At 37.0% G+C, this 24,553-nt stretch overlaps 1 protein-coding gene across 2 annotated transcripts in view; it reads right to left on the bottom strand.

Moving 5' to 3' along the window:
• Positions 1-15,333, bottom strand: part of LOC131160378 (chloride channel protein CLC-e) — a 98,027-nt gene extending 82,694 nt beyond the window's left edge. Inside the window, exons 1-2 of one of the 2 annotated variants that reach the window (XM_058116009.1) lie at positions 14,792-15,333; positions 939-1,329 (exon numbers count right to left, since the gene is read on the bottom strand). In XM_058116009.1, the coding sequence (XP_057971992.1) occupies positions 939-1,329; positions 14,792-15,274 (874 nt within the window). In that variant the 5' untranslated portion in view covers positions 15,275-15,333. The remainder of the gene's footprint in view (positions 1-938; positions 1,330-14,791) is intronic. The other variant, XM_058116008.1, reaches the window with a different exon arrangement.
• Between the last annotated feature and the right edge of the window lie 9,220 nt (positions 15,334-24,553).

The raw sequence follows: 24,553 nt of genomic DNA, 5'->3' as shown, positions 1-24,553 counted from the left end.
ATAAAATGGAGAAGTGCTTCAAGTGTGTTTTGTGATCATAGAATACCCTTAAAATTAAAAAGGAAATTTTATAGAACACCTATAATATACCAGCTATGCTATATGGATCAGAATGTTGGGTGACAAAGAAATAGAATATCCAAAAAGTAAAAGTTGCCGAGATGAAAATGCTTAGATTGATGAGTGGTATAATACTGAAAGATAAATTAAGGAATGAACATATTCGTAGTAAGTTAAGTGTAGTTCCAATAGATGATAAGATAAGGGGGGGCTGACTCAAATGGTATGGACAACGTAGGTCACATAGTGCGCCAGTGAGGAAGAGTGAGTTAATTACTATGAGAGGCAGTAGAAAGGGTAGGGGTAGACCTAAAATAACTTGGAAGAAGATAGTAAGAATTTAATAGCCCTGAATCTGCAAAAGAAATGGTCCATGACGCATAAATTGGCAAAACATGATTCATATAGCCGACCCCACCTAGTGGGACTTAAGGCTTGGTTTTGTTGTAGTTGTTGTTGTTGTTGTTGTTATCTTTCCTGGCAAAATAATTTCACTGTCCATACTTTGGGATAGGGTTCAGTGTTTCGCATCTCTCTAGGCTTTTGGTGCGGGATGTTTCAAGGGTTGTTGCTTTGAGGATGTCAAGCATGATTCAAAAGCTTTGTTGAGTTGATCATATTATTTTCCTTTGTTCTCCCTTTCTGCTTGAGGACTCATTCTCTTCGTTGTACTTTCTCCTTGCTATTCTAATAAAGTTTCTTTTTCTTATTAAAAAAACACATGCAACTTGTTGGAGTTAATGAACACATTAATTATAAGAGAAATTGGAGTTAAGTAAGGACTGTACCATGCGGGAGACAGAACAAAATAGCATAATTTAAATGCATAAATATTTGCACGTTACTTGTAAAAATTCTTGAAACTGAGGAATGCTAACCAGCAGAGATCCCAGCAGCTGATCCTGCAGCCACAAGAGAAAGCCGTTCTTCAACACCTTTATCCAGCAAAGTACCCACACCCTTGGCTATGGATGCCCCTATCTCGACACTAGGACCTTCAGGCCCCAGTGAATTCCCTGTGCCAAGGGTGAAACAAGCACCTACTGCCTTCAAAAATGGTTGCAGTGCAGCTTTCATTTTGTATATCAACATTCCTTCTATGGGACCTTCCAAAGCACCTCGAAGCACATTCAACAAGCTCACAATCAGACCCCCACAAGCTGGCACCAAAATTACCCGCTTCCAAATGAATTCAATGGGTTCATCTCTTAACCATGAGGCACCTCGATATGGAATCCCATCCCAAAAAAAATCACGTACTTCGTGCACCTATAGAATGAAATTGTATGACAATCACAGGTACAAGAAACCAATGAAAAAATAATAATAAAAATAAATAAAATGCAAGAAATACAAGATGTTGGGTGGATTGGCAGTTCATCTGAAAGCACTAACTGATAGAGACCATAGTTAAGGCTATAAGACAGAACCAGATAAACCAAAGAATCAAACCAAACCATACTGGACCAAATCAAATCAAACTGTTTGGTTTGGTTCTTTTGAGTATTTGAGTATGTTCTGAATCAACAGTGAGGAGTTTTATGGTGTGGTTCAGTTCTTAATTCAGCCAATAGATGGAACCAACTTTAGCCACAGACAAATGAAACCAAACCATCTAAAGAACTAAATCAAACCGAACCAAACTAGGCCAAAATAATCCAAGACAACCACACCCAAGGAACAACTTCAAAATTTTAAAATGAAATTACCTTTCCTGAGAGGGGGTAAAGTTGAGAGTTGAGACTTGAACCTTGACCTACAACAACACAAACCAAGCCTTAAGTTCCACTAGGAGGAGTCAGCTATGCAAATCCTTTTCCGCCAATTTATGCAATCATGGATAATTTCCTTCAACAAATTCAAGGCTGTTAAATCCTTACTATCTCATTCCAAGTTATTTTATTTCTACCCCTACCCCTTCTATTACCCCTCATAGTAACTAATTCACTTTTCCTCACTGACGCACAATGTGGTCTACATTGCAAGTGCCCAAACCATCTGAGTCGTCCCTTCCTTGTCTTATCTTCTATAGGAGCTACATTTAACTTACCATGAATATGTTCATTTCCTAAACCTTGACCTAAAAGTTTAAATTCCAATGCATGACTACTAAACCCAAATGTGTTTTGTATTTATATTTGGATCATATATATAATCTACATCACATGTATTGATTGTTAAGGCTTGATATACATTGTTCGCCCACAACCTAATAGCTTAAGCTTTTAGGAAAAGTGGTATTCTAACAAGGTACTAGAGTCATGGTTATGAGGAGGTCCTAGGTTCTATTCTACTTGCCTGCGCTTATTATGTTGTGTTTAAAATTATTGTGTTCCCTCTATTGACTCTATTGAGTGCTATCTATCACTTGTTTATCTCTCCACGCACTGTTGGGCTGAACTTGTAGGGGAGTGTTAAGGCTTCATATACATTGTTAATCCACAACCAAATAACTTAAGCTTTAAGGGGGAGTGGTAATCTAACATCAAATAAATAGAAAGGCAAATTTTTTCTATCAATTAAGTGTCTTAGCCTAAGACTTAAATTTGAAAATTTTGTCCTCCTTTTTTTCGCTTGCTTTAAGTTGTGATCATGTGATTAAACTTTGAATTTGAAATTTGGAATTTCAAATTTGAGTTGGTTGTTGTTTTTCATTAAAATTTGTTGGACTTTCATTTTTCAAGCTACATTTTTAATAGGACAAAAATTAATTTTCTTTTACTTTTCTTTTTTTTGTATAAACAAAGATTTATATTAGAAGAGGGGAGTGTAAATTAGAGAATGGAAAAAAGGAAAAAACCTAAGAAATCCTCCTTTTACAAGTTACAACAATTAAAAAACAAAACAGCTACAAGATCACAAAAAAAATAAAAACAACTCAACATAACATAGCAAATTAATCCCACTATACGACTTCCAAAGAAAAACGACCAAAAAACCCATTTGCCAACACCCGCACAAGCACAAGATGAACCGCTCTTCTCCAAAGAAAATTGTTAGTAATAGCCACATCTTTGAAGATTCTAGCATTCCTCTCCAACCATGCACACCAAATATAAATGAGAGCAAGTATCCCCACTCCTGAAACGAAGGACACAAATACTAAGTGTCAGGGCTTTATTAGGCCTTCTCTTCTAAAGCAAATCATTGGTGTTGATCTTCACAAATATCAGTCCAAACAAAACCTATTATTTTTTATGGAGCTTTAGGGCCCATTTAATTGTGGAAAACAATTTTTAGTTTTCATTTTAATTTTCCAAACAATCCAAAAAATTTAGCTAATTTTTCATTTTTACAACATTTGCATGAAATAAATGAACAACAATAAACAGTTTTGGCACTATTTGAATGCAGAAATAAATTCATTTTTTAGTTTTAATTTTTCAAACAATTACATAAATGCCACCTTGTAACCAATAGCTCAAATTTATATGGAAAAGTTGGAAAACATCTTTCTATTATTTTTCTAGATTTTTAACTCTTACTTTGTGTATGGAAGCATGGAATTCAGATCTAAGACTTCAAATTATGTGGATTATGCATAGAATTTTTTCTAAATCCACATAAAAATCCCAATTCAGGCATCAAAACCTATGATCCCAAATATTACCTTATATAATTTTTGAAAAATTAAAAAATAAGTTGTCTTTTTGGTAATTATTTTGAAATTAAAAATAAAAAATGAAAAATTGTTTTGGACATTTAAACAAACTCTTTATTTAATACATACATTTTTTATACGAATATTTAAAACTAAAAAATAAGCTAAAATTTTTTAATTTTTTTTCTATTGCAAAAGAAAATTTTATTCATAGGAAGAGAATTTACACAAGGGGAAATTAGTGATAACCATATCCTTTAGGCCACGGTAAATTTAAACATCTTTGATATATTAGCATGACCTCACTTTGTTTTGCATTAAACAAGTTTATACTAGCTGTGTTACTCATTAATTGAGCTGTGTTAACTGATATCGGAAATTCCATTTGACTTAGTAGTAGGAAGGTGCACAGATGAAAGGAAATTGTGAGGGATATCCTAAAGCATAAACATAACAGTTGGAGCAAACAGAGAGAGACAACAGGATGGGGGCAGGCTAAAACCAAGTGTGACACCTAGCAGCACTACGAACTAGAAGCAGCCACCGATTAGCTCCCAGACCAGAAGCCGACACCTAGCACACAGATGGAAGCATTGCAGGACCGTTGTTGCCACCAGCTGCTCCACTCCTGCCATGTTTCCAGCCTAGAAGAACACACTTGGCAAGCACCTGCCAGCAAGTAGCTGCTATTTTGACCTTTCCAGCCCTGCAGAGCAACCCCAACACAAAAAGAATACCAAATAATCTTACTGTAAGCCCTAGTGTGTGTGAGAAAGAGAGTGAGAGAGAGATAACTCTGTAAAAAATAAGGGAAATTCAGAGGAAATCAAAAGAAAATACAGGAAATACCGAAGGTAACTTAAACTAAGTTTGAAGAAGCTGAGGTGTTCTTAATTTTCATTTGTTCACGTAGGGATTTTGGGTATTCAAAGGAAATAGGGGGTAGAAACTTTCATGGAATTGAATCCTAGTAAGGGATTTAGGCTTGTTTTTTCCTAATTACTTGATATGGCTGCATATATGTTCACTTCGGTTATCATAGCTTCATATTTTGTCTAGTTGGAAAATTTTTACGTGATAGATCATAGATATTCATCTCGTAAGTATGATGGTTTTACTTGCTATGGCATCAGTATGCATATGTTGAACTGCTCATTGCGAAATAGCTAGCCCCATGTGTTGTTTGTGGTTGTATATTGTAGAATTTGAGCAAGTAGGGATCGTGTCTCCCTTGGGTGAAAGGCCCTAAACCTCCGGAGGGTATTTCAGCATTAAAAGGTGGTTGGCCAAGCTGGAATTTGGCACTTGTTTAAGTTAAAATATGCATCTAGTTGAGACAGCACTGCTATGTTGAAAAAAAAAAAGTGTAAATGCATGCTATTTGGAGGTTTTATGAAATATGTATCTTGTGTTTTCAACAAATTTTCACTCTTAAGTGATTACTAACTTGTTTTCAAATGATGGTTTTGAAAAACAAATTTTTGCCTAGGCCTTGTGACTCCATTGGATTTTAGATGGAGTCATGGCCGGTCACCAGCAAAAACAAGGACTTGACAGAATTATTCAGTAAAAGCTAATAAATCAGCATTCCAAATTGTTCTTACAATCTCTACGTAACTCATGGAAACTTACTCCTCTGAAAAAACCTAAACTCATGGACCAAAATGAGGACAAATACTGAATTTTTCCCCAAACCAGCGCCTCATTTAATTTTTTCCCATTGAACATCCTTGCATTACACACCAATCATAAACCCCATAACACTGCAAATATTCCACACTTACATAGGTCTGCCCCATCCTTTCTCGTACCAAAGCCTGTGTTTGTTATAATTTCTTTATCACTCTCCTATTATTGTTTTGTTATTGCTATATCATCTAGTACCCTTCCTAAATCTGTTTTAAAAGCATTAACCCACTTTGGGTGGAGGAATGTCATGGTTGAAGATACGAATGCTTTACAGGACAATGGCACTTGGGACTTGGTATCTCTTCCTCCCGACAAGTCTGTGGTTGGTTGTCTCTAGGTATACACTTTGAAAGTCAACCTTAATGATTTTGTGGCTTGCCGAAAGGCCCATCTTGTTGCTAAGGGGTATACTCAAGTGTATGGTTTGGATTATTCTAACACCTTTTCTCCGGTGGCCAATTTACATCAACACGTCTATTCATCTCCTTGGCTATTGCTTGTCACTAGCCTCTGCATCAGTTAGATGTGAAGAATGCATTCTTGCATGGTGATCTTGGGGAGTAAGTCTATATGGAGCAACCACCTAAGTTTGTTGCTCAGTGGGAGTTAGGCTTAATGTGTCGGCTCAAAAAGGCACTATATGGTTTAAGATAGTCTCCCAGAGCATGGTTTGGTCGTTTCAATGTTGTAGCACTTGAGTTTGGTCTTCGACGGTATGCAGTGGATAATTCAATGTTTCATCGTCATACTTCATTAGGTAGGATCCTTCTTGTTGTTTATGTGGATGATATGGTTATTATAGGTGATGATTATAAAGGCATTAAGAGTCTCAAAATTTTTCTACAAACTAAGTTTCAAACCAAATATTTGGGACTGTTGAAACACCTTTTAGGTATAGAGGTATCTAGATCTTGTGTGGGAATTGTTTTTTCATAAAGGAAGTATGTTTTTGATCTGTTGGATGAAACTGGATTGTTGGGATCCAAACTAGTTGATACACCCATGGATCTTCATAGCAAGTTAGTGTCGAATATGGTGATTTGCTACTTAATACTGGACAATATCGAAGACTTGTTGGAAAGTTGAACTATCTCACAGTCACTCAACCGGACATATCTTTTGCAACAAGTGTTGTGAATCAATTTCTAGATTCTCCAATGACAAATCATTGGGATGATTCGCATCTTGAGATATCTCAAAGGTGCACCTGTGAGAGGTCTTTTATATCGTGATCAAGGTCACACTTATATCTATGCATATACAGATGCAGATTGGGTTGCGTCACCTTCCGAACGGAGATCCACAACCAAGTACTATTCTTGGTTGGTGGTTATTTAGTTTCTTGGAAGAGTAAGAAATAAACTGTGATAGCCAGGAGAAGTGCTAAATCAGAATATAGAGCTATGGTTCACACTACTTGAAAACTTGTCTAGTTGAAGAACATATTGCAAGAATTGGGTTTTCACATTCTCTACCAATGAAATTGATGTGTGATAATCAAGCTGCTCTTCATATTACATCCAACCCGGTCTTTCATGAGCAGACGAAACTCATTGAAGTTGATTGCCACCTTGTTTGGGAGAAACTTGTGCAAAAGCTCATTACTACCGCTTATATGAAGTCTGATATGAAGTTTGCTGATTTGTTTACCAAAGCGCTGGGGGCTGCTCGTGTTAAATTTATATGTAACAATATGACATTTATGCTCCAACTTGAGGGGGAGTGTTAGAGGTTATTTATGTCTTTTAGTATTATTATTATTAAGTGTGTTAGTATGAGTGTTAGAGGTTATGTCTTTTAGTATTATTATTGAGTGTGTTAGTATGTTAATTAGTGAGGGTTAGTAAGGGTATTATTGTCATTAAAATGTATTTGATTTGTATTATAAATAGAGGGAGAGACCTATCTTCAAGTTATGTCATTCATTTAATCAAAATCTCAACACTTTTCATAGATTACTTTTTGTGTTAATAAATCTCCACAATGCAAATCTGTTTCACCCAAAATCATATCAAACCTTGATTCAATTCAAAGTATGATTTTGTAGATTTTGGTTCAATTTTTGTGGAAATGAACTAATTTGGTTCAGTTAATTTATCCTTGGACGAGGATGAAACAAAAACAAAATGGCAATCACAAAAGAATCATAAGAAGCCCTCCCACAAAAAGTTACATTTTAGGTTCAAACTTTGAAAAGCTAGAGCTTTTGACTAAGTAACAAGGCCTATGGACCATAATATATGCACATAAAGTCCCTACTAACCCTACAAAGCGAATAGTTTAAACTACAAGACTAGAGCCCATTTCAAACCCCAAATTTGGGTATTTCAACAACCTGTCACAAGATTTTCATCATTTTGAGTGCTTTCCATTTTCCAATGATGTTTGTTTCCTATTGAGACATTGTCAAGATTTTACAATATTATAGTTTTGATCTTACATCATTTTTTGGGCCTACTTGAATTTTTCCAAGAATTTTTGAGTTGTCTAGATGCATACTAAATTTTTTAGGGGTTTTGAAGTATAAGTAACCTTGCAAGGTTGCTGACCAGTTTCACAATTTCAGTCATAAACTTTTGTTTCCCTTGTCCTCGTTTCCACAAAAACCCTTGAAATGATCTAGGAACAAGATTTCCTACCCTGGCACTAATACATTTTTAATCTTCTTATTCCCACTACTCCAAGAAGAGTATTTATATCCAATCCAAAAACACAAACTAATATCCAGGAAAAAAGTCTTAACTAAGAGAGCCCTTTGTTAAGCCTGTGGAGCTCAACGCTTTTATTTTCTTTTTGGATAGCAAAAGAAGTTGATTAATAGATTAAGAATGTACTAGAGCCTGGAGAATAAGACATCTCCTTAACAAAATCAAAGAAAATCTAGATAAAAAAAACAGAGATGAAAACCGATCAGAAAAAAGAACAAAACAAAAGCCAACACTAAAATCCAACAAATATTGCCAATCATGCTGAATATCCGAAGAGCTCGCCCCTCCAAAGTTCCCATGACCTCACCAAAGAGAAGTCATATAATGAATCTTCTCCCAAAATACTGCAAAGAAAGCACATTTACAGAGCGCTGCCCTATCCTTTTTCATGCCAAAACCAACAAAAGAAACTGCCAAAAAATCCTCCAGTCTCTGAACAAAATCAACATTCTCCGAGGAAACCAAATAGCTCATTCAATACCCTCCAGGCAAAATCACGTAGCATAAAAAGACACGCTGCACATTCTGAACAATTAAAACAAAGCACACAAAAGTCTAGAAAGAGTGCCTTCAAAGGCCTCCTAATCTGCAACAAGTTATTGGTATTGATTCTACTATAAAGCGCAACCAGAGAAAAGCCTTGATTTTAGGGGGCCCTATGGCCTTCCAAATTGATTTGTAGGGAGGAAAGGAAGAATTAGAGCTGGTTAAAATTTGACAAAAAGATTTGCAAGAATATACCCTCGAAGGATCCAAACTCCAAGACTGACTATCCGCTGACAAAGAAACTTGACAATTATTCAACAAGACAAACAAAGAAGATAACTCTTCCATCTCCATATCATTCAAGGCCTTTAAAAGTGAAAATCCCGAGAAGGCAAAGGACCACCTGGGCCAACAATAAAAGAAGAAATGGAACCATCCTACTCTAAGCTCAAACAAAAGAGATAAGGAAAAGAAGTGGACAAAACTACATTCCCCAACCAGATCTTTTCAGAAGCAGATATTGTGAACCCTACCCAACAGGAATTTAGCATGGGAAACAAAAAAGATAAATGTGATGAGATAGCTTTCTACGAACTTTCCGAAGAACATCTAGATCCCAAATTAGTATTCCACTCATTCTCATCTAGTCCATATGTACTTTTACCACTCTATGCCAAAGTGAAGACACCAAATTTCCAAAACACAAGCCACCCTCACATGATCCCTAAAGCCCATACCCCTGACCATAAGAAATCTCTCATTATTTTCTCAATCTTGCTAGCAACCCGACACAAGAATCATAAAAATGGAAAGAAAATATCACGCGATGGTAGAAAGACAAGATTGAATGAGAGCAATTCTACCTTCAAGAGGACAAAAAGCATCCTTCTACCCATCCAAACACTTCAAGACCCTCTCCATGACCAGATTCCAAAAACCAAAAAATCTAGGATTACCCCCCAAAGGAATCCTTAGATAGGACAATAGCTGATCTGATACACCGCACCCACTTCTAAGAACAACTCCCTAACACGCTTCATAGCCACATTAATAGCCGCAACAACACTCCTCCTCATATTAATCTTAAGCCCAAAAACCTTCTTAAAAATATGAAGAAGACCCGCAATATTCAAGAAAGAAGGCTATGGTCCTCTAAAAAGAAGATAGTATCATCGACAAACTAAAGGTGCAAAACCATCACCCTCTCCCTCCCCACTTCCAGCCCTCTCACTAAACCTCCGCTAACCTACTCAAACATCAGCCACCAAAACAAACAAAAACAGGGAAAGAGGATCACCTTGTCTAATCCCCCTTGTAGCCCTAAACCAAGAATTAGGCTCTCACCATTCACTAAAACCAAATAACACACGTTAGACAATCTACCTCTTATTCATTGACGCCATCTCTCTCCAAATCCCGTTTCCTCACAAAACTCTTCTTCAAGAAGTTCGAGCAAATAATATCATAATCTTTCTCAAAAACCAACTTAAAGATGAGCCCCTTCTCCTTTCTTCTCTGAAAATCCTAATCCTCAACGACCTCATTAGCAACCAAAATTGCATCTTCAATCTATCTACCCCCCCCCCCCCCCAATGAATACACTTTGACTTAGTAATAATCCTGTCAAAATCTCTAAAATAAAACAATTGGAAATCATCCCCTATAATCAAGCGTAGGCATAGACTCCATGACTCTGAATGCTTGGTAAATGCTAATTACAAAGGGTTAGTAGTGCATGAACAAGCTCCAAATTCCAAAACCATATAGTACAGTAATAGATTTATCTAGAAAATATATATTAATTGCATCAATCCCAATTGTCAACTTTGGAAACAAATACGATTGCAAATTCTATAGCTTATATAATTAGAAACAAGCCAAAGTCGGCCTTCAGTTAGATCCCTCGTCTACAAGCACAATAAAAATGCATAAAGAACAATTTTCAAGTGTTAACTAGGAAAGAAAGGAATTGATAACACTTCCAAGGATTGTGCTACTAAACAAAGATGAACTATGAATAAAACGTTTTTACATACAAACATGAGTTCAAAAAATAATAGATAGATCACACTGCACATCAAGATACCACACACAAAATACAAAAAAAAAATCAATTTCTTTTATAATCACAAATATGACCGAAAATTGTTAGATTTTGATGAGAATCCTTGAGAATTGGGAATGAAATATCATTGTTGACCTCAATTTACAAATCCATTTTTTAACATTCTTTTAATGCAGGATAAAATGGGAAAATTTAAGGGACAAAATAGTGATGTAACCTAAAAAGAGACCCATCATTCAAACTCGACATTAACTTATGTAAGACCAAAAAATGAAAAGACATAAGGGATCAATGGAAAGGGTCCATCAATAAAAGCAAGGGGTTAAGACATCAATCTTTACTCCTTAGTAGCATATCAATAGCCAAAGTGTAACTCCTATGATCCATTAATAGGGAAATCAATAAGGAAGTATGCCAAATGCCTACTAAAAGGACCCCCTAAGGAAGGTAAGGTGTTTATATCATCTCATTTTCACTCACTCCTTTACTGTTGCAATCATATAGTCCTTCTGAATTCCTTGACTTAGGCATCAGAGTGATTCCCCGGGTCCACCAAACCATTATTCTTTCATTCTTGGCAAGTGATTGAAATCATGATTGATTCAAATTCTCCAGGACAAATTTTGGCAGCAACAATTGGCACCATTTGTGACAAACTTGGAAGAATTTTTTTCTAGAACTCAACACAGCTGCATCACGCAATTAAGAGTCTGAACCCATTGTTGGGGATCAATCTCCCCAGTCAGTTCACTCCCCACCACTAGACAATTCGCCATAAATTATGCCTTTGGACCAATTTCTAGCCTCCCAAAAAAGGGGTGGAAGACATGTTTAGCATGATCTTACAACAAAAAAAAGATCTTGTAGAACATGGCTCAGGGGGCGCTCAAGCAAAAACAACAACTAAGGATAAGGCAGTGGTTACCACATGAATTTGTCTTAAAATTTTCAAATCCGAAAAAGAAAATAAGTAGCCAATGGTGTGGGCATTAACGGCAACAGTCCCAAGAATTTTAAGAAAAACTCAAGAAAACTTATCAACTGGAAAAGCTAGAAAAAAAGTTCATAGTCAACCCTTGATAGGGGAAACCTCAACTGATTTTCTCATCCCCCATTTACCAAGGGAATATTGGAGATCCCTCTGCCCAGTAAATTTAAAATGCCCATATGAAGAGCACCGCTAATGAGGCAATAGTATAAGAGTTTTACTCAACAAACATAAGGCACAAAAATGCTCATCTAATGAGCATCACTTATAAGACAACAAGAGATGGGCATTGCTCAATAAAAAATTGGCTAATTTGATGAACACCGCTCATGAGGCCCAAAAATGTTCATCTAATAAGTATTGCTCATGAGGCAACAAAAGACATACACTATTTGGTAAAAAATTGTCTGATCTGATTAGCACCGCTCATTAGGCCCAAAAACATCTATCTAATGAGCACTGCTCATGAGGCAGTAAGAGACGGGCACTGCTTAGCAAAAAATTGGCCCATCTTGTAAGCACCGATCATAAGCCCCAAAAATGTGATACCCCGTGGAAGAAAGGCTTAAAAGGATTAGATGTTACTACTCATATCAACAAGGTGCACCTTTTTTTTCGGAAACCTTCCCATAAGAACTCCACGGCTAAGCGTGCTTGGCTTGAAGTAATCTTGAGATGGGTGACCTTTTGGGAAGTTTTCTTAGGAATTGTGTGAGTGAGGACAAAATACACTGAAAAGGACACGTGTTGGTCTGTGGGACCAGTCATTAGTCCGATAAGGTCCGCCCCCCTATTTTCTGGTCCAGGTGGAGGAGGAGAGACGCAGTGCTCCCTGGCAAACCTAGGTCGGGGCATTACAAAATGGTATCAAAGCAAATTACCCAGCCGGAAGTGTGATGAGATTCACATCACCTGGGTTAGAAATGTGGGTTCGCAACAAGGACATTGCGTTCTATAAATGGGGGAGAACGTGATATCCCGTGGAAGAAAGGCTTAAAAGGATTAGATGATACTACTCATATCAACAAGGTGCACCTTTCTTTTCGGGAGTCTTCCTATAAGAACTGACAATTAAGCGAGCTTGACTTGGAGTAATCTTGGGATGGGTGACTTTCTGATAAGTTTTCTCAAGACGTGTGTGAGCGAAAACAAAACACACTAAAAATGACACATGTTGGTCTGTGGGACCAGTCATTAGTCCGATAAGGCACGCCTATTGTCTAGTCCAGGTGGAGGAGGAGAGAGGCAGTGCTCCCTGACAGACCCAAGTCGAGGCGTTACAAAAAATATCCATCTAATCAGCACCGCTCAAGAGATAACATGAGACAAGCACTACTCAATAAAAAATTATTCCATCTAATGAGCACCGCTCGTGAAATCAAAAAATGTCCATCTAATGAGCACCACTCATTAAGCAACAAAAGACAAATAAAAATTTATCCCATATGATGAGTACTGATCATGAAGCCCCAAAAAAACCTATCTGATGAGCATCGCTCATGAGACAACAAGAGGCAGGTATTGCTCGGTAAAAAATTGGTCCATCTAGTAAGCACCACTCATAAGACCCAAAAATTTCCATCTAATGAGCACCAATCATAAGGTGACACAAGACGAGCACTACTCGACAAATAATTGGCTCATCTAATAAACACCACTCATAAGCCAATAAGAGACGCGCACTGCTCGATAAAACATTGGTCCATCTAATGAGCATCATTCATTAAGCAGTAAGAGACGAACATTGTCTGATAAAAAATTGGTCTATCTAATAAGTACTGCTCATGAGGCCCAAAAATGTTCATCTAATGAGTACTGCTCATGAGTCAATAAGAGATGGGCACTGCTCAGCAAAAAATTAGCCCATTTGAGGAATAATGCCCAAAAATGCCCATCGGATGAGCACTACTCATAAGACAACAAGAGACGAGCACTACTCGATAAAAAATTGATCCATCTTATGAGCACCGCTCATTAGTCCCAAAAATGTTCATCTGATGAACACCATGAATGAGGCAACAAGAGACGGACACCGGTTAGTAAAAAATTGTCCCATCTAATAAGCACCATTCATGAGGCCCAAAAATGTCCATCTGATGAGCACCGCTCATGAGGCAATTAAAGACGGGCATTGCTCAACAAAGTATAGGTCTATTAAATGAGCACTGCTCGTAAGGCAACCAAAAATGGGTACAGCTCAACAAAGAATTGGCCCATTTGATGAGCATTGCTCATGAGGGCTAAAAATGTTTATCTGACGGCTTAATATGAATTTCGTGATAATAGGACTTATAGTAAATGCAATATACTCCTTAGTACACCAATATTTACTCCTTAATAACATTATCGATAGCTAAAGTGTAACTCCTACGATTTATTAGTAGGGAAATCAATAAAGAGGCGTCACAAATACCTATAAAAAGGACCCCCTTAAGGAAGGTAAGGCATCTCATATCATCTCATTCTCATTCACTCCTTTGCTATTGTGATCATATAGTCCTTCCAAATTTTCTGACTTAGGCATCGGAGTGATCCTCGGAGTACGCCCCAGGTCCTTCAAATCATTTTTCTTTCATTCTTGGCAAGTGATCGAAATTATGATTGATCAAATTTTCCCAAAAAAATTTCGGAAAACTAAGTAAATATATCCTTTATTTGCAATATTAGGCAAAAGAATTCACTTAAGGTTATATTTGGTTTACTGAATAATAAGAATATATTTGTTGTAATAGGTTAGTTACAGTTAGCGGCACAAAATATTAGTTGTTACCATAAAACAAATAACAATGAGAAATGAGTCCATAATAAGGAATAGACATTGAATAACTATTATCAAATTTTATACTGAGAACGTCTATTTCTTTCTTATAACAGGTTGGATGAAATAATAAGGAATATAAAAAAAATAGTTATTCCCTATACTCCCAACTTTTTCATTATATTCAATCTTATTTTAAGGCATGGCTTTTCCACAAGCCAAAGATAATTAAAATCCTATGTATTCCAAACAGCATTTTTGGATTTATAAATGAATGGAACTGGAATCTATTTTAAACATGATTCCAATCATAGTGATGATAAGACATCAGCGCATTCTTGTGATTTAGTAGGCGTCAACAGTGCCAAGTCGACAACAGTAACACAACACCGATAAAGCTCCCTATCCAATGAAAACAGGGAAATCAAGGTCGCACCGCGTTATTGAAGAGCACGACACTGACTCCAGTGAGAACACCAACAAAGCAAGCGGCGACGATCGCTGAATTCCCATTGGGTTGGGGGAGGGCTTCTTTAATTAGAGTTGACATGCCTTTGGGCTGATCAATATTACTGAATCTGCTTGTACTCGTTTGTTGCTGTTGTTTGGCGATGTCTTCGTACTCCCCGATGGGCTCAGAAAGCATGGATTGGGGCTGGCAACCGGCGCCCCTGAAACACAGCAACCGTGCTTTGAGGTCTTTGGAACCGCAAGTAGAAAGATTGCCTGTAAACCCATAATGTGCAAGCTTGTTGGTAAAGGGAGGGAGCAAGGACAACGACGAGGAGGAGGAGGAGGAGGAGGAGAAGTACTCAAATTTGGGAAGGCAGAACAGAGACTCGCAGACGTACGACGTTAAGGTCCCCATAGGTTCCCCGCCCAATCCGTTCGCTGAACGCCCAGGGAATACAATGCACATGTACTAATAAATTCGCCCGCGCTTTGCTTCCACAAGTTCTCTGATCTCTCTTCTTCCATGATGGGTCTGATTTATGAGATCCAAAATATTCTCATAATTTTCTAAAAATGTTCAAAAATATTTCTATAATTCTCCATAAAATTCAATATTTTAATATTCATAACTATTTTTATTTAAAATAATAATATTTTTTAATTTCATAGATTAATATAATCATGTTTTTTTTAAAAAAAAATTTACCTGTTAATTCAATAACAACAACAAAAACCTTTAGTTCCACTAGATAATCTAATGGTGAGTAATTTCCTAAGCACTATCAAATTCTAAAAAGGAGATTCCCTCTTTCTAGGCCCAATTTTTGAGATCCCGAAATACCCCATAAGTCCTCAAAAATATTCAAAATACTTGTACAACCATCTATAAATATTCTAGAAATATCAATAACGTCATGTATTAACCCCACATGATCCGGATTGTGCAGCACGTAAGTTGGACCTAGTCATGGTTGGCCTAACCAGACTAAGTCAATTGTATCTATATCTGTATCTATATCTATATCTATAACTGTTTCTCTAAGTACGATTGGCCTACCCAGCTGGTCCGGACTCCAGGCGGTAATCTCTACACTTCTATGGCACAATCGACTATGCCACCAACACTCTATCTAAGAAGTGTGGCTGCACTGGCAACTATGAAGCTACGGTACCGTGCTTAGCTATGGTCTATCAGGATTCCTAAACCATATAATGCAATTTCTAAAACAATAATATCATAATTTCATTTCACAAATTAGTATAAACGGTCATACTATAAATCTGTATAGGATCACTAAAATATTGTAATTTTGTGTAAAATACTTTCATACTGTAGTTCTGTATAGAATACTATCATTCTGTATTTCTGTATCAAATGTTGTACTGTAGTTTTATATAGAACGTTGTAGTCCATTATAGGACGTTGTAGTCCTTAATAGGACGTTGTAACTCTGTATAAATTTTGTACTGTAGTCCTTTATAGGACGTTGTGATGCTGTATAAAATACTATACTGTAGAACGTTATAGGACGCTATAATTCTGTATAAAAAATGTACTGTAGTCCTTTATAGGATGCTATAATTCTGTATCAAAATTGTATTGTAGTCCTTTATAGGATGCTATAATTCTGTATAAAAAAATGTATTGTAATCCTGCATAGGACGCTATAATACTATGTAAAAATTTGTACTGTATAAAATCATATATCTTTATCTATATACTTCTCCATAAAATTGACAAATTTATTTATACATACATTCAAACTCATGTCACACAGATTGAGTGATACTTTATGTAATAAACCAAACTTAGAAAAATAAAATAAAATAAATATGAGGAAAATAAAAGAAAAGGAAAAGAAATTTAAAAGGGTTTCAAGTAGGGACTCGTCGATGTACGTGATCTTCTCGTCAATGAATCTTCTGGGTTTTGTCGACAAGTATACATGCCTCGTCGACGAGCTTGTCAATGAAGATTTATCGAGAGAGGCTTTGGGTATTTTTGAAATTCGTCGACAAACTCATGGTTTCGTCGATGAACGTTCTTCTTGGGCTCATCGACGAATCCATGTGTCTCGTCGACGAAGATCTACCTATAAATAGGGTAGCTTTCATTTTAAGCGAGAATTTCTCTCTCATCACGCCACTCTCTCTCTACCTACGGCTCCCTCACCTTCTCTCTTCAATTTCGGACCTAATTCAGCCCGAATTGACAATCAGGAACCACCATAAGGTCCCTGGGAAGATTCTTTGCACATAGGTGGAGCAGATTTTCAGTTTGGAGTACTTGGGCACTACTCCAAAACCAAGGTAAGTAGGGTATTTTTAATATTAAATAAAGTATTGGGAGTGTAAGGACCTAGGAGATGATAAATGATAAATATCCTAGGGTTAAACTAATTATGTTAGGATTTTTGGAATACAAGGTCTCGTTTTCTGTTCATTTTAGGCAGAATCTCGAGGAGCAGGTAAGGGGAAAACATTATAACAACTTTTTATTAATTTTAAACTGGTTAAATTCGAGTATATAATTTTCTATATGCTTATGTATAATTTTTTGAACAGTTTAGGCATTCGGATCAAAAATGATTTTGATTATATTTCATATATGGGAAAAACTGTGTGGCATGAAAATAACTTTCGTAATTAAATGGTTGCGAGTACTGCGTGATTATGATTATTGTTCGCTTGTGAATACTATTTGTGTTGTAAATTCTGCCTAGTTGTGAATACTGTTCAACTGTGAATATTGTTTGATTGTGAATACTATGGTGAATGCATTGATGTGCCTGGATGATTGGTTATGCTATAGATGTGTATTGTTCTATAGCCCATGTAAATTGCGATATAGCGTTGGCAGTGGTATGAGAAGGTCGTTATATCGTACCGGATATAAATCGTCATATAACGTTAGCAGTGGTATGAGGAGGTCATTATATAGGCATTTATATTAAGGGGGTAAAACACTGGCAGTGGAATGAGGAGTTTGTTTTACCGATTTACTATGAACGAGGGTGTGTGTGTGGATTTCTAAGCTGTGTGATTGGGAAGCTTGTGTAGTAACCTATGTGGTTGTGAGTCCTATGTGGACGATATTCCTATGTGGATGTGAGTCCTGTGTGGATTGTATTTCTTGTGTGGATATGGACCCTGTGTTGGTGGGCATGAAGTATGTGTATATCATGTGTGGATGGGTTGTGATATGTGTGTATACGTGAATCTTTGTGAAATGATGGCATTGGAAATGTGTAACTATAATTACATAAGTATTTATAGTAAAGTAGAATTCTCCACCCGAGGGCTTGCTGAGAAAAGCAAGTATCCTGGTAATTTTATGTGGGTACCAGAGCAGAGGGAGGCTACTGATATAGGCAGGTAATCTTCCCTATTCTCAGAGACTTTGCATGGATACATAACTCGAGGGCTGATTGAGTTAGGTGAGTGCCTTAGCATTAGTCTTAGAGCAGAGGGAAGCTACTTGTATGAGCGAGTAAATTTCCTTATTCTAAGGAATTATCACTAAAAATATTTATGTTGTGTGTATGTTATCAGATGTCAATGATGTAATTGATGATGCGGATTCTTTGGTGCTAATGATATTAAATAATAGATGATTATTTTTGTATGTACTAAACTCTCTACCACACACTGTTATAGCTTTTTCTTCCTTACTGAGAGGTGTCTCACCCCAGCGATTTATTATTTTTTTCAAGTCTTTCAGGTGATCTAGCTTAGAAAGCTTTGGGGTGGGGTTTAGTTTTGTGAGTGGTTAGAAGAACGGATATATGTACAGTTTTATGTTTAATTTCTTTTCTGAATATATAATATGGAGAATTTGGTTATATTTCTTTATGGGTCTAATATATGTATATAGTACTCTCGTATTTTTTTTTTAGGTTATTTAAATAGTTCTGCTGCGTAAATGGTATCAAAGACATGTGATTCGTCTCATAACACCTTGGGCCCCACTTGGCGGGTTCGAGGCATTACAAGTGGTATCAGAGCTTTAAGTTATAAATTATGCAGACTTTAAAAGGATTAATACCAAAGTATAGGTTTGAGTTGAATGAGGATAGCAACGGGTAGATTAGGGTATTGATTGGGATTTGAGTTTTGTTTCGTAACCCGGAGGCAGAAATCTTTTGATGGACTTCTGTGATTTTCTGAATGAGTCGATGGTTTTAGAAAACCACGGTAAATCCATCAACGATGATGTTTCCAAGTAGAGAGACTGAAACTTAGAAGCATAATTTGAAGGTTAAAGATGATTTTGGATGATTGGTTGTTGGATGTTTAATTGAGGATTTGAATATTAATTTGGTTACCTGTTCTATGATTATGTCAGATATGTTAAGATGTGGAAATTTTAAACTTGCCTCTATTATATATATTCAGGATGGATCCTAGAGGTAAAGGCGTGGACAATGAAGGAGGAAACGAGTTTGGAGCTTCCAGCGGAGATGAGATTGAAACCTCCCGACTATTGTGAGGTATATCTCGTCAGGATAGGGAAGAGATGAGATAAGATTTTGGGGGATCAACCTACCCACCAGAGAGTCAGGGTTGTACTATTAATCAATTCATTCATCTAAAACCCTTTGTTTTTGCGGGTGGCACTGACCCAATCAGGGCTGAGACTTGGATGCAAGAGATGGAGAAAATATTGGCAGTGTTAAATTATACTGAGGAGCAAAAAGCTCTTTTCGCCACCTTCAAACTGACTAGAGAAGCTAAACGGTGGTGGCAAGTAATGAAGCTATTGGAGAAGCAGCAAGCAGTACCTATAGCAATGACCTGGGGTCGTTTCAAGTAGATCTTCTATGATTGATATTTTTTGGCCACCACCAGGAATGTAAAGGTGGAGGAATTTTTTCAACTTAACTTAGGGGTGCCTCACAGTTCAGCAAGTATGCTATTAGGTTCGTGGAACTTTCCTGCTTTGCACCTTTCATGGTTCTAGATGAGTATCAAAAGGCGAGATGGTTTGAGAGGGGCCTAAATCAAAGGATTCATGAGCATATGACATGTTTGCAGATATAGGACTTCACAAAACTGGTGCATAAAGCCACCGTTGCAGAGTCAAGTCTGCAGAGAGGTGCAGAGATGTCAGAACAGAGGAAGAAACTCGTGTCTTCCAGCTCCCATGCAAATGTCAGACAGGGGTCCTAGATGGGAGATAGAGATACTGCGGGTCGGAGGTCAAAAAAGGAATATCGAGGACAACAAGGCGATTCGTCATGCCCCCACTGTTCTAGATGCAATCAAAGGCATTAGGGAGAATGCTGGGGTAGGGGTATCGTGTGCTACACGTGCGGCAGATATGGCCATATAGCCCGGCAGTGTCGGAGACCACCGAACAATGCACCCACTCCAAATCAGAATCAGAGGAGCAACATGGTACCTTACGGCGGCGGCGGCCCAGCGCATGTTTTTATGCTTGGCACGACTGAGGGGGACACTCCTAGAGGCACAGGTAACGTATTTATGTTAAGATAAGTAATAAGTTTTATTTAACTCTGGGTGATGCGATTCTTTACATGTTAGAATTGATTAAACTATGTGAATGTGGTTAATAAGCTTTTAATTTGTGAAAATGATAGATTAACGAATTTCGAGTACAAAATTCTTTTAAGGAGAGGAGAATGTAATAACTCAAACTTAGAAAAATAAAAGAAAATAAAAAAGAGGAAAAAAGAGAAAATAAAAAAAAAGGGGAAAAGAAATTTGAAAGGGTTTCAAGCAAGGACTCGTCGACGTATGTGATCTTCTCATTGACGAAAGATCTTCTGGGTTTTGTCGACGAGTATATGTGCCTCGTCGATGAAGATTTATCGAGAGAGGTTTTGGGTATTTCTGAAATTCATCGACGAACTCACGGTTTTGTCGACGAACGTTATTTTTAGGCTCATCAATGAATCCACGCGTCTCTTCGACAAAGCCCTGCATATAAATAGGGAGGCTTTCATTTTAAGTGAGAATTCTCTCTCACATCACTCTCTCTCTACCTATGGCTCTCTCACATTCTCTCTTTGATTTCGAACCCAATTCAACCCGGATTGATGATCGAGAACTACCATGAGGTCCTTGGGAAGATTCTCTACAACATAGGCAAAGCAGATTTTTAGTTGGAGTACTTGGGCACTACTCCAAAACCAAGGTAAGTAGGGTATTTTTAATATTAAATAAAGTGTTGAGAGTGTTTGGGCCTAGGAGATGATAAATGATAAATATCTTGGGGTTACTTATGTTAGGATTTTTGAAATATAGGGTCTCATTTTCTGTCCAGTTTAGGCAGAATCTCGAGGAGCAGGTAAAGGGAAAACGTTATAGTAGCTTTTTATTAATTTTAAACCGGTTAAATTCGAGTATACAATTTTTTATATACTTATGCATAATTTTTTGAACAATTTAGGCATTTGGATCAAAAATGATTTTGATTATATTTCATACTTACGAAAAACCGCGTGGCATGAAAATAACTTTCGTAATTAAATGGTTGTGAGTACTGCATAATTATGATTATTGTTCTCTTGTGAATACTGTTTGTGTTGTAAATCTGCTTGGTTGTGAATACTATTCAGCTGTGAATAGTGTTTGATTGTGAATACTATGGTGAATGTGTTGATGTGCCTGCATGATTGGTTATGCTATGGATGTGTGTTGATCTACGGTTCATGTAAATTGCGATATAGCGTTGGCAATGGTGTGAGGAGGTCGTTATATCGTACCTGATATAAATCGCCATATAACTTTGGCAGTGGTATGAGGAGGTTGTTATATGGGCATTTATATTAAGGGGTAAAACATTGGCAGTGGAATGAGGAGTTTGCTTTACCGATTTACTATGAACGAGGTGTGTGTGTGGATTTGTAACCTGTGTGATTGGGAAGCTTGTGTAGTAACCTGTGTGGTTGTGAGTCATGTGTGGACGATATTCCTGTGTGGATGTGAATCCTGTGTGGACTATATTTCTTGTGTGGATATGGATTATGTGTGGGTGTGCATGAAGTACGTGTACATCCTATGTGGATGGGTTGTGATATGTGTGTATACGTGAATCTTTGTGAAATGATAGCATTGGAAGCGTGTAACTATAATTATATAAGTATTTATGGTAAAATAGAATTCTCCACCCGAGGGCTTGCCGAGAAAGGCAAATGTCCTGGTAATTTTATGTGGGTAGCAGAGCAGAGGGAGGCTATTGGTATAGGCAGGAAATCTTCCCTATTCTCAGAGACTTTGCATGGATACATAACCCTAGGGTTGACTGAGTAAGGTGAGTGCCCTAACATTTGTCTTAGAGCAGAGGGAAGCTACTTGTATGGGCGAGTTAACTTCCTTATTCTCGGGAATTATCACTAAAAATATTTATGTTGTGTGTATGTTATCAGATGTCAGTGTTGTAATTAATGATGTAGATTCTTTGGTGCTAATGATATTAAATAATAGATGATTATTTTTGTATGTACTAAACTCTCTACTATACACTATTATAGCTTTTTCTTCCTTATTGAGAGGTGTCTCACCTCGGCAATTTATTATTCTGTTCAGGTTCTTTAGGTGATCGAGCTTAGAAAGCTCCAGGGCGGGGTTTAGTTTTGTGAGTGGTTAGAAGAACGGATAAATGTACAGTTTTATGTTTAATTTCTTTTTTAAATATGTAATATGGAGAATTTGGTTATATTTTTTTATGGGTTGAATATATGTATATATTACTCTCGTATTTTATTAAAGGTTTTTTAAATAGTTCTGCTGCGTAAATGGTATCAGAGACGTGTGATTGGTCTCATAACACCTTGGGCCCCACTTGGCAGGTTCGGGGCATTACACTATATGCTATACTTTTCTGCTGAAAATATTTATATAACTATCTATAGAGTTTTACTTATCTCAATAACCCAATTTTCTCAAAACATGCATATATTATTTCTAAAGTTTGCATTTTCACAAATTTGTATACCCAGGAAAACATATATATATACATATATATATATATACATATATATATATATATATATATATATATATACTCAGAAAATCACATATTGTAATTTGATCAGTAATAATTTCTAAAAATGCCTGACATAACTTATTCCCCTTACTTGTTTGCTGGAACTGTGCCAACGGGGATTCCAAAACTATGTCTGTGGTGCTCGCACAAATCATGTGTCCATAGACCCTAACTCAATCAGCTCAACCCCATAATATTTATCATTTTAATACTCTTAAGCCTATATCCTTTCAATAACCAATTAAACTTGAGAGACATCCTCCTTACCTTAGTTTTGGAGTGGTGTCTAGAAAGCCTAAACTGCGAAACCGCTCTGGTTAAACTACGGAGAATCGTCGTCGGGATCCCGAAATGTTGTTTATCCTTCAATTCAGGCTTAAATCGGGTGAAATATTGAAGAAAGAGAGAATGGGCACCGCAACTAGAGAGAGAGAGAGAGAGGAGAGCTTTGATTTTTTGAAAAAAAATGAACTCAAAGCCTTTATATGGTTTAGCCTTTTTAACTAAACCATTTCTATTGTTTTACCTTTAGCTAGTTGCAGTAACTCAAAACTGTCGACGATTTTCCTAGGCTTGACAAAATCGTTGACGGTTTAGCACTTAAAATGCTCTCGCTTGTTGTACCTATCGACGATTTTCTCAAATGGTCTTAAACCGTCAATGATTTGGACCTGTGCCAAACCAACTCTTTTTTTTCCTTTATTATTTCATTTATTACTATTTTTCGGGTTTTTACATTCTCCCCTCTTTATAAAAATTTCGTCCTCGAAATTTGCTATCCAGTACTTTTGTCCTCATTTAAAAGAAACCACCGAAATTTTATTAATCACCCTCACTTATGGAGAAGGAATACCATGGTTACATATATGGTTCTGGGAGATTACAATAAACTAAATCAAAAACTCTCTCCAAACCACCCAAAACACAAACTATTACATGAGAATCTACAATTAAGCACACCTAATCTACTTAACCTGCACAAAACCTACTTAAACACAACAATCCTTACCTAAACCATTATTTTTATTTCATGCTAATGCTGGGCCCCGCTAAATAGATGTGGGTACTTCTAACACATTTCCTCCTCTAGTTCCTACGAAGTTTCCTCAACTACAAGGTTCCTCTAGAGTACTTTTACCATTGGGATTTTCTTGTTGCGTAGTTTTGGCACTTCATCATATGATAGAGTATCCCCAAGCTCCAGTGCCTCGTAACTGATTACATGTGACAAATCTAGGATGTATTTCTTCAACATAGACACATGAAATACGTCATGAATTCTGGATAACGCTGGGGGTAATGCTAACCTGTAGGCAACTAGACTGATTCTTTCCAGCATCTCAAATGGCCGAATGTACCTAGAGCTAAGCTTACCCTTCTTCCCAAATCTCATCACTCTTTTCATTGGTGCAATTTTCGAAAACACGTTATCTCCTACACCAAATTTCAGCACTCGTCGACGGGTATCTGCATAGATTTTTAGTCGACTTTGAGTGGTCTTAATTCTTTCTTGGATAAGTTTGATTTTCTTGAAAGTCCGCTGTATAATCTCCGGCCCTAAAATCTGTCTATCACCCACTTCATCCCAATATAACGGAGATCAACACCTCCAACCATACAACACTTCGTATAGGGCCATCACAATATTGGCTTGGTAGCTGTTGTTATAAGCAAATTCCACTAATGGCAGATACTAAATTCAGCTACCTCCAAAATCTAACACACAAGCCCGCA

This window comes from Malania oleifera, chromosome 7 (assembly GCF_029873635.1).
Source record: "Malania oleifera isolate guangnan ecotype guangnan chromosome 7, ASM2987363v1, whole genome shotgun sequence".
NCBI classification, from domain to species: domain Eukaryota; kingdom Viridiplantae; phylum Streptophyta; class Magnoliopsida; order Santalales; family Ximeniaceae; genus Malania; species Malania oleifera.
The sequence above is the reverse complement of the archived record's forward strand: the minus strand, read 5'-3'. Positions and strand labels throughout refer to the sequence as shown.